Below are 11,110 nucleotides of genomic sequence, written 5' to 3' on the forward strand. Positions count from 1 at the left end.
AAGCATCTGTGTTACAGTCAGAGCCATCTCAAGTTGAGTTCTTATTTACTAAGAAGAAAAAATGAATAAAACTGAAGTGAGATGCTGAAAAAGAAGACTTCAGTGAGAAACTTTGCTTCGAGCCAAAGCAAGAGAACGTGTTATTCTTCAATACTCATTACGCCTTCTTCTTCACTATCTTTGATGATGAACGTATCGGTGGAGGTGTCTTTGCAGTTCTTACACCACTTTCACCTATGAAGGCCAACAAAAAAAAGCTTAGATATTGATTTTGTTCTGCTAAAAAAAGCGTTAGTTATGAGACTTGTGAACGCTAAGATGTTACTAACCACTCTCAATTGGATTTCCTCCTATTGAGGATCTACGAGATCTTTCAGGTCCTGATGGCATTACACCTGTGAGTGATTGTCTTCTCAGTGTTTTAGCGTTGCTTGCTTGTGGCGACTTAACACCACTGAAATTATTTGAGACTCCAAGAGGTGACCGTGGATTTGCAGGAATGTTCTCCTTTCTGTGGTAACAAAAAACGTTTTCAATAAACCTGCAGATGCATAATATTATCATAGACATAAAGTCATGTTCATACCTCTTCTCTGATCCATTGATCAGCTTTCCGATTGTCCTCAGTGACTTCCGTATGTGTGAACTTTTTCCATTTGTCCTAGAATCCACAGAAATAAACTGTATCTCGTTTCTGGCATCTTCTTTAACAGGTGTCTGTAACAGCTGGAGTTGAGGAATGCTTGTTCTGCCATCTACTTTCACTGCTCTGGTACGATAAGAGCTTACAGGAGGACTCAGTGGGCTCTTGACCTGCTGCACCTCCGTGTTGGAATCTCCTTTGCTATTTTCTTCCTTTTTACAGGACCTTGGACCCTCCATACTCAATCTTTGTGCACGACGAGAGGCCAAAGGTGACTTAACACCTTTTCTATCTTCAAGGTTTGCCTTTGCGTTGCTACAGCTTTCGATGCTTAATCTTCTCAGACGTGGAGGAGCTCTCTCTGTTGTTGGGATCGGCCTGCTTAAAGGAGATTTTATCTCCTTTGCTCCGCTGTAGGAAACACTGTTCCATTCTCCAGAACCCAAAGCCTTCTTCAGGCTTTCAATCTGAAAGAAGGATACCAAAAATGTTTCTTGGCTCACAAAATCTATACACAAACTTGAAACGAATTTTTGTTACTGTCTACAAACCTGCTCTTTCAGATGCATAACCTCTCTAGTTTCTTTGTGTGCACGAGCAACGCCAAGTTCGACTGTGGAAACTCTTTGCGCGAATTTTAATGTACTGATTGTTTCCCCAAAGGAGTCTTCTTCAGGACTCAGATGAGCAAACATCAGTGTCTTGGCTTGACCTCCTGAAACAAAGACATCACAGACAGCCACTGAATATCGTTTGTTAGATAATTAAGGATTCATATTAGTTAAGTACCTAATGCGTCTTGGAGTAGAAGAGTCAGCTTGCTGTTTCGGTATGGGATGTGAGAGTTCTTCTGAGCCAATGCATAAATCACATCTCCGAGACAAGAAAGAGATTTGTTGATATACTGTGCTTCCTTGAGTCTGTCTCCTGTGACCTCTGATTTATCTACTCTCTCGCTCCCTGCAAGATCCACCAGATGCAAGCAACTCCGGATGGTACCTCCTGATGTGTCTTTCCCACGTACGTGCACCATAAAAATACTACAAAAGGACAACGAGTTTAGACAATATAATCCTGAGTGTGTGTGTAGTTTAAGTTGGAAGAGAACCTGTGAGACCGACTACTTCGATTATTCATGGACGTGGAACTAACAGCCCTGTTCACCTCACCAGCCTCCATAAGCCGAAGGACATCCATGGTGGAATTCACAGAATGCATAGTAGCATCTGGGAGACTTAAGCCATCGTCCTCGCTTGAGCAAGTTCTGATATCTAATGTGGATATATAGTCAAGAATAACAACACTAGGTCGATCGTTAGATAGATAAACAAACCAGAAAATTTAAAGTTTCAGCATGAAAGGATATTTGGTGCATGAGGAATTCTCAGCAAGAAGGTCTCGGACTTGTTCATTGTAGATTTCGACCATTTGGACGTATATCTCATACGTCATCATGTCCTTTCTTTTATCACATATCAGAAAGAGATCATTGAGAGCTAGATAGTTTATTCCCATCTCAGTAGCTGATCTCCCCGGAGGACCACTCTGCATCAGGATTTTTTTTTATAAATAACTATAAAATGTAGAAAGGCAAGAAGATGTTTCTAGTTTGTATTCTCACCATTGTGTATGTCTTTCCTGACCCGGTTTGTCCGTAAGCAAAAATGCAGACATTGTAACCATCCATTACTGATCTGATTAACGGCTGTGTTTCTCTGAATACGTCATCTGTACACATGGATACGTCATCTGTGAGACTTAACACATGTTTATATAACCTCGGAGTAAATTGCAAAGTTACCTTGAGTTGCTGTTGGAGCAAACACTTGATTAAACTGAAAAGTTTTTCTTGCATCTTTTTGAGGCTTTGATGGATCAAGAACAAACAAAGAGCCATCTTTTCCTATGTAATCTATTACACCTCTCATTTCGCTATTAAAGATCGGTCTAACTCTGCAGAACACTCTTATATTTCCTGCAGGAAATTAGACATGGGATTATGACATTTACGAAAAGAGTAAAACTCGTGTTAACTATTTTTTATACCTTTAAGATCTTGCACCATGTTATATAACTTTCTGTTCTCTTCCACCACTTTGTAATATCCTTGAGCTGCTGATGACATCTCTTGCATCTGATTCCCTGTGCATAAGAAAGCATATCCCAGAATGTTGGATTTAAAACCAGAAAATGAAAAAACAAGTACCGACAGTTTGTTCAGAAAACAAACTAACCTAGTTCCATCAGATCTCTTTGCAGATGAGCCTGAAATTCCTTAAAATCCTGCTTCGTTTGTATGAACAAAGTCTTGAGAACCTGAACAAGATAAGCATACCTGAATTAGAACACATGCTATAGACAAATAAGAAATGAAAGTTAAGAGGGCTTGCCAAAAGGTTGTTCACACGTACCGCGAGCTCATTTTCTTGTGTTTTCAGTAAACGCTTATGGTTGTATTTAGTCGTGTGTAGGAGACTTGTGCGGGACTGACAAAAACATATCCAGAAATTTGTTAGTGTAAACTTAGATATGAAACACTGAGAAAGAGCAGTTGAAAGTTGAAACCAGTAAGGGATAAAAGCAATCACTTGTGAATGCATAACCAGAGCATTAATCAAAACTTGGATGAAAAAAACATGGAAATGGCTGATGAACAGAAGATACTAATATTGTTCTTTTTACTACCTTGTCTTCTTCACCGACAGGTAACTCCTCCAGGGGCATAGGTTTTACGTCTGATGGTTTCGGGGTGCCTTCGTTAAGCAAATTCTTGAAGATTGATTGAAGCTGTTCATAACATGGGGCACATATTTCAACAGTGTCAGGCTAATCTATCAAAGCTGTATTGAAATATAACACTTGCCAAATCAGACCAGATCATCAAGACTTCAACATGAACACTCACCTCTGGGAATCTTGAGATGATTTTCTGGAAATTTACTGTAGAGCTCTGCAATTCAAAAGAATTGAACCACGTTGGTCTGAGTGTTACAGTATTAAGAGTTGAACAAATGCATAGTAAGTGAGGCAGAACATTTCAACTTACCTCGTTGTCATTCTCAAGTGAGATAAGATTCTCATCAATATTTTCCTTGGAGTTGAAAATGTGATCGGCAACCAACTTGGCTATCACTGCAAACATCCAAATCCGTGTAAGAGAGTACTCAAAGTTTATCAGATTCATGGACCTGTGCATGAATCATACCTTTGAGTTGATCAGATTCACCATCTGCACAATCGTTTCTGTCCAAATGCCTAGACGTTTTGGACGCACTAACCGGAAGAACCTTAGTCGCAGAGAGCTGAAACGTCGGCGTTTTGACGTGCTTGTAGAGCCCATTACCACTGCTAGTCATCTTGCACTCATGATACGCCTTGAGTCCTAAGACACAGTCCACAACTTTGCTCACTGATCCAGCCTCAAGATTATCCTGTGTCATTCACACCTCATGTTAAAACCACCAAACATAAGAAAAAGATTCTCCAAGTCCCAAAGCGTTTACCTTTTCGAGATCAGAAGCTTCGAATCCAGGAAGCCTCAACTGCTCCAACGCCACAAGAAAGTTCCTAACGTTCTCGAAATACTGATAAGCTTGAGGAAGCTGATACTCTCTGTTAAACGACTGCATATGCGAGTAGCTCTCCACAACCTTAGATTTAAACAAAACAAAATCCCCAAAATTAATAAAATTTCAATTTAAACAAATGAATTGAAGAATACTAAGCAAAGATTGTTACCTTGGAGACGGCTCCTGGGTGAATCTTGTTGATAGCATTGCAAAGAACCATTCCGTTTCTCAAGCAAGAAACAAACTCTTTCTCCGATGGCTGATCCGAGATACCGAGTTGACCCACTACAGATTGAAGCCATTGTACCGCTTGAAACCGCCTCGACGCTGCAAAGAAAAAAAAAAAAAAAAAAGAAAGCAAATCAAACCACAATCGAAATAAAAAAAAATAGAAACTTTTTGTTTACGAACCTGCTTCTTCGGCTCTTCTTGAGGCCAAATGAAACTCGTGCAACCCAGTGGCTATCGCGCTTGTCATTAGAATCGAAATCTTCCTAAGGGAAAAACAATAATTGATTCGGAGAATCAAAAATCAAAACGGAAACAAATCGGAGTTACCAATTATATCGAGTTTGATCCTTTCCTTCAGGGCACAAGATCAAACCCTAGAAAAATTGAAGGGAAGTGATCGGGGAAGAAAACGAGATTGCAGATCAAAAGGAACGTTTTCTTGGTGTTTGTGTGTATTCGTCGGATATTTAGGATCTACAAAAAAATATTGTAACGTTAACTCTGTTTGAATTCAAATTAAATTGATGAAGGAATCCTATCCGTCCGATACAGATTGTGCCGTTTAAACTTTTATTATATGGGCCTAACTCTAATTTTATGGGCCTTGTGACCCAAAGTAATACAACAAACTTTATTTCATGGGACTTTATTATTATTAATAAAGAAAATTGTGTTGTTTCTCTTCTGCGAAAACGTGATATTTCCCCAAGTATTGTATCTTTTCATATGTCTCTCAAACTATGACATCACCAAGGTGTCCCCGAGAAGAAAGTTCGAAACGTATTTCCCCATGAAACTCAATTCGATATTGGTTAAGCCATTTTTCGGTATAATCACAAAACCGAAAAAACACGTTTAATTAACCAAAACGGTTCGAAACTAAACATAAACCCAGATTGACCCGACCCGTTGACCCGCCCTCTTTAAAATCAAAAATCGACTTCCCGACGAACAAGAACTCTAAAACTCATTTATCGACTTCGATTCTCTTCTCCCCCCCCCCCCCCCGTGACTGGGGCTTCCTCTGGAGCTTCAAATGCGCGTAGAAGAGGTGGACGTTTTGTAGGTGTCCCAAAGAAATGTTGGTGTGGTGAATCCATCATTCCCTTGATGTCAATTTCGACTCCTAATCCTTACAGGAGATACTTTCGATGTGCGTATGCAGCAAAGAAGAGGGTAATTTTAGTTGTTATTCATGATTAGTCTTGTTTAAGAAAGTTGTTAAAATCGTTTTTATCTAGAGAACCATGATTGAGTTATGTTTTGTTGTGTATGTGTATGTATGTTTATGAATTGTTCAGCTGGAGAATGATGATCATAGATTCAAATGGATAGATGAGGCAATATTGGAGGAGTTAGAATCACTTGAATGCAAAAATGCAAGTGTTGAGCAATATGTGAAAGAGATTACAAGAGAGAGATTGGTCCTAGAGAAGGAAGTTCTTGATCGAGTTGAGGCCCAAGTTCTTGATCGAATTGAGGCGGAAATACTTGATCGATTTGAGGCAGTATTGGCTGAAGAGAAAACAAAGATGAAGAAATTGATGATTATCTTAGGCATTGGAGGTGTGATTTGTGTTGGGTCGATGGTGGTTCTCTGCTTCAAGAAATGGTGAAGCATGATGAAGAATGTATGTGTGTTGGCTGTGTTGAATCTATGTTTGTTTTCTTTTAGTTATGAACTTGAATCTATGTTTGGTGTTGTAAGAACTTGAATCTATGTTTGTTATGTAAGATGATGACTTGTTTTAGAGCTTATTGGTCGTATGCATTGAAAATAGATAACAAGAATGATAAAAAACAATGAAGCCAACATAAACCTGAGCAAGATAATGTTTAAATAGATACCACCATTTCCTAAAGACACATCGGTTTGAACAAAAGAGGGTTAAGATAAGTTTTAAAACAACTTGAGACACCAAAACCCACAACTTCCGAGACTCTAAAAAACACAAAAGCTGAGAGACAAAAACAACACCAAATCCGAGACTCTAAAAACCACAAAAGTCGTGACCACCATCAACACATATCTTCATATCCATGGATGATATGACAACCACCTTGAGAAGAAGCTTGAGAAGCAGCTGGAGAAGGAGCTTGAGAAGGAGCTTGAGAAGCAGTTGGAGAAGCAACATGAGAAGGACCAGCTCCAGAAGCCTACCAAAAATGAAATAGAACGATGGTGAATTAGAAACAGAACAATCATCTTTGAGCTTGCCAATGGTGAATTAGAAACATAACAAACCTGTTTTTTACTATGAAACCTTGAGTTGTGATCAGGTTGGCCACATATTCCGCAGTGCATTATTCTCTTTTTATGTTTTGGTTGCTTCTTGGTTGGAGACTCATTAGCCGGTTTCTTTCTTTTCTTCTCAGCTTTAGTCATCTTCTTCCTCCCCGGTTGGTCTGGATCAGGTGGAATATGAACGTCCGGAGCACCCTTTTGAGGCCAAAATCGAGCACCTCTCACCGGAATAAGGCCATCAGTATAGTTTCTTCTCCACATAGATGTTATGAACCACTTACATACGAAGTCCTCAGCCTTAAGCTTCTTATGGAGAATGACTCCATAGGCATGCTCACGGGGAATACCACAAATCTCAAACTTCATACACGTGCAAGTCCATCTATCCAAGCTGACATGGTGAGTACATCCACCCAACTTTGCGTTTAATTTGCTCATATGAATAGAGTTGATAGACAGAGCCACGTCCAAATCTTACAAAAGCAACAACGAGAAGGTAAAAGCTCATAAGTGACACTGATAATTCCGTATCCTTTTCCTTAAACTTCTCAGTCAGCCCCTGCAATTTCTATTTCATCAAAACACACAAAACACAAACACACTCTAGGGATAGAATAGATTAAGGACTAGTAGTATTATATAATAAACCCTACTGAAATCTCTATATATTGTAAATCATCGTAGATTATGGAATATACAATATCATCCCCTAATATGGTTATCAGAGATACGATACTAGAGATCTAAAAAATTTCATAGCCGCCTCTTCTTCCTATCTTTTCTTCTTTGTCATCATCTTCACATCGACAATGTCGATCTCATCCACAGATACCATTGCTGTCTCTGATTTGACCCGTCTTCTCAACGTTAACATGATGAACGTGAAATTTTTTGACAACCACCAACTTTCTTATGTTGAATCGTCAGGTTCACGCCTTGCTTGACGTATATTTATCCTGCGGGCTATCTCGATGGCTCCACCATCATACCATTGCTATAACAAAAAAAAGTTAAAACCATTACTCACAAAATATTAGATTTTCAACAATTTTTCTTAATTGATAGTTGTTTTAAAAAATTCAAAATTTAAGATATAAGAAAAAATCTAAATTTTATTATATGGTTAACTTGATGTTTAATTTCTTTCAGTAATATAAACATTAAACAAAAATAATAGAGGGTACAAAAAATTGTTATCAAATCTTTATTATTCAAAATCATTAATTATCGTATATACGTTAGTCGTATTAGGTAATTTCGTAGTTTTTATTTAAAAAAAATGAATAATATTTTTTTGTACGCTACTAATCAATTTGATAGTTAGTTTAATAAAAAAAATATACTATATGTTTAGATGGACCAACATCTTATTTTTAAAAAATTCTAAGAATTACCCTAGTGATGACAAGTGGGTACCTCGAATGTTGTAGTGCTTCTCGGTTAATATACGAGGGATGAACTAGATTATAGACCAATTAACCAAATGTCTTACCTAGTCTAAGGAAAACAAAGTAGAGATTTACATAAACTGCCATGATTTATTTTTGTACCAATTTTGATGATAAAAAACTGTTAAAGAATTGTTTTTTGTCAACAAAAAAAATCCTAAATTGCTATTAAAATAATAAATTCTCAAATATATAAATTTAATAATATTCCATTAGTTACGTTTACCAAACAACAATTCAACAAAAATGCTTCCTTTATTACATCTACGCTTCTTCTTTTGTCATCCCCATGCTCGAGGCAAGGAGCTAGTTTCTCTCATCTCCCATCAAAACACACATTTCGATCTCATCTCTTCAACAAAGAAGATGAACAACAAGAAGAACCCAGATCAGAAACCAGAAATGTCCTCATCGTCTTCATCTTCATCTTCTCCCAAGAAACAAACCCTCTTCATATCATCCCTAATCATCCTCTGGTACACCTCCAACATCGGCGTCCTCCTCCTCAACAAGTTCCTCCTCTCAAACTACGGATTCAAATTCCCCATCTTCCTCACGATGTGCCACATGTCAGCCTGCGCCATCCTCAGCTACCTCTCCATCGTCTTCCTCAAGCTCGTCCCTCTCCAGCACCTCAAATCTCGCTCTCAGTTCATGAAAGTCGCGACTCTCAGCATTGTCTTCTGTGCCTCCGTCGTTGGAGGGAACGTCTCCCTTCGTTATCTTCCCGTCTCGTTTAATCAGGCTGTAGGTGCCACGACGCCGTTTTTCACAGCGCTCTTTGCGTATCTCATGACGTTTAAGAGAGAGGCTTGGTACGGTGCTCTTGTCCCTGTTGTTACCGGTGTCGTGATCGCCAGTGGGGTAAACGTTTTTGTAACATCCCGGATTGTGATATATGGAAAGGTCTAAGAGAATTGATTTGGCTACCTATGTTACCAAAGTTGACTTTCCTTTTCTGGAGCACATCCTGAAAGAACTCCAGAGTTAATCGTGCTTGAGCTGGAGTAGTGGAAGGAGGGGTAACCTATCAGGAAGTGATTCGCGATAGCGTGCGAGTGAGGCCAAAGAATGGGAAAAGGTCGGGTGGTGATTGCAGGGCCAGTAAACAAGACTCTAGAGCCTTGGAAAATTAACGGACCGACCGTTGGAACGGGATGGGGCCCACGGGCCGAGAGAGCGGGCGTGGGTGGCCCATTAGGCGTGGGTGGCCCATTAGCCGTGGGCGGTCGGGGCGTTACAGTTTTCTCTGTCATGTCCGTTGATTCGTGATGTTTTACTGATTCAGATGAAATGTATTATGTCTCTGTAGATTTAGATGTCTGGTCTGTTGTTTAAGAAAATTTGGGCGAGGAAATTTTTTTTTACCCTCTAAAATTTATATACAGATAATGTTTAAAATATTTTTAAAATTTAATCAGTAATATTTTGTAATGAAAATAAAACTATATACATATCAAATAATTTTAGGTCTTTTTCAATTTTATTTATTATATTTATAATTTTTTTATATATAAAAATATAGATTTATAAAAAAAATTGAACCCCTTAATTAGTATTATACGGGGGGACACGAGCTTGGACCCGGGGCGGTTGCACCTCTTGTCCCCCTAATTAGCCGGCCTTGGTTGTTTAGGTTAATACATTAAAAAGATTGCTTGTGTTTCACGTTTGTGTCTCTAACCCAACAAGATTTGCTCTGTTTCATGATCTTTTACATGATTGTGATTACGTTTGGCCCTGTGTTGTGTTAATATACTTAGACAGCACATTACTTCTGAATCAGAAGATATGTGTCCTGTCTCGGTAGGTTTACATGTCTAATGTTTAGGTTAATACATTAAAGATGATTGCTTGTGTTCCACGTCTGTGTCTGATACACAACAAGATTTGCTTTGTTTCATCGTCTTGTACATGAATGTGATTTCGTTTAGCTTTGTGGCTGTGTTAGTTATCTAAATCTTCATCCTTTCTACTTGGCTCCTTATTCGAGTTCTGTGTTATCTAAAGCTTCAGACTTTCTCGTTGTAACGATTGCCATTTTCTTACAATCAACATTGTGCTGTGATTTATCTGTTTTCTTGCAAAGTCTTTGTGGTCGTCGAATGTTCGTCTTGTCATGGTGTTTGTTGTTGATTCTGTGTCACAGGGTGAGCCAGGTTTTCACTGGTTTGGATTCATTATGTGCATCAGTGCTACTGCAGCAAGAGCTTTTAAATCAGTTCTTCAAGGCATCTTACTTTCTTCTGAAGGGTAATTAATTCCGTTAATAAGATCATTACTCAATGAAACAGTAACTCAGCAGATTAATGAGTTTTAAGATCTCTTAAGTTCCCTTGCAGAGAAAAGTTGAACTCGATGAATTTGATGCTGTACATGTCCCCCATAGCAGTCATTGCACTTCTGCCCGTAACAATAGTAATGGAACAAGATGTGATGAGTGTGACACTATCCCTCGCAAGACAACATAAGTACATGTGGGTACTTCTCTTGGTTAACTCTGTAATGGCTTATTCAGCCAACTTGTTGAACTTTCTTGTTACCAAGCACACAAGCGCACTTACCCTCCAGGTAATAAAATGAAAAAAACATTTCAACAATTTACAAAACTAGTAGGTGCTAATGTTCAATGTTTTTTTAGGTTCTTGGAAACGCCAAAGGAGCGGTTGCTGTTGTGATCTCGATCTTGCTTTTCAGAAACCCGGTCACGGTGATGGGAATTGGCGGGTATAGTATAACGGTGCTTGGGGTTGTTGCTTATGGAGAGACTAAACGCAGGTTTAGATGAGCTTCAGAGACTCCTTTGTCTCTGTTTTTATTTCCTTTCTGATGGATCTTAGGAACTGATGAAATTTTGACATTATATACATACCTTTAGAGATATATTATATAGTACTTCTTATCTTATACTCATTTTTGTATCTAACCTTTATACGTATATCATTGTGTTAGATTCTATGATCTTTTTTTCATT

General features: G+C 38.6%; 3 protein-coding genes across 6 annotated transcripts; 2 read left to right on the top strand and 1 right to left on the bottom strand.

Annotated features, from left to right (window-relative positions):
- Positions 1-84: 84 nt before the first annotated feature.
- On the bottom strand, positions 85-4,922 carry LOC106343190 (kinesin-4). Of its 4 annotated transcripts, none has more exons than XM_013782337.1 (20): positions 4,771-4,922; positions 4,624-4,706; positions 4,382-4,539; positions 4,147-4,293; positions 3,849-4,074; positions 3,690-3,775; positions 3,549-3,593; positions 3,329-3,430; positions 3,055-3,129; positions 2,878-2,959; positions 2,690-2,785; positions 2,445-2,618; positions 2,265-2,371; positions 2,010-2,188; positions 1,752-1,919; positions 1,433-1,683; positions 1,195-1,358; positions 587-1,110; positions 330-511; positions 85-234 (listed from the first exon to the last, which is right to left on the bottom strand). In XM_013782337.1, exons 2-20 carry the CDS (start codon positions 4,688-4,690, stop codon positions 158-160), a joined length of 2,910 nt encoding a protein of 969 aa, XP_013637791.1. In that variant the 5' UTR covers positions 4,691-4,706; positions 4,771-4,922; the 3' UTR covers positions 85-157. The 4 variants fall into 4 exon arrangements, with proteins under 4 accessions (XP_013637791.1, XP_013637793.1, XP_013637792.1 ...); XM_013782339.1 differs by having other exon boundaries at positions 4,624-4,702; positions 4,771-4,909; XM_013782338.1 differs by having other exon boundaries at positions 4,624-4,909.
- Positions 4,923-5,553: 631 nt separating this feature from the next.
- On the top strand, positions 5,554-6,059 carry LOC106292379 (uncharacterized protein At4g04775-like). The gene is made up of 2 exons (XM_013727971.1): positions 5,554-5,619; positions 5,745-6,059. The coding sequence occupies exons 1-2, from the start codon at positions 5,554-5,556 to the stop codon at positions 6,057-6,059; spliced, it is 381 nt and encodes a 126-aa protein (XP_013583425.1).
- Positions 6,060-8,430: 2,371 nt separating this feature from the next.
- On the top strand, positions 8,431-10,924 carry LOC106294162 (probable sugar phosphate/phosphate translocator At5g04160). Its single transcript, XM_013729759.1, has 4 exons — positions 8,431-9,000; positions 10,286-10,389; positions 10,479-10,707; positions 10,778-10,924. Exons 1-4 carry the CDS (start codon positions 8,503-8,505, stop codon positions 10,922-10,924), a joined length of 978 nt encoding a protein of 325 aa, XP_013585213.1. The 5' UTR covers positions 8,431-8,502.
- Positions 10,925-11,110: the final 186 nt, after the last annotated feature.

This window comes from Brassica oleracea, chromosome C5 (genome assembly GCF_000695525.1).
Source record: "Brassica oleracea var. oleracea cultivar TO1000 chromosome C5, BOL, whole genome shotgun sequence".
In the NCBI taxonomy this organism is placed as follows: Eukaryota; Viridiplantae; Streptophyta; class Magnoliopsida; order Brassicales; family Brassicaceae; genus Brassica; species Brassica oleracea.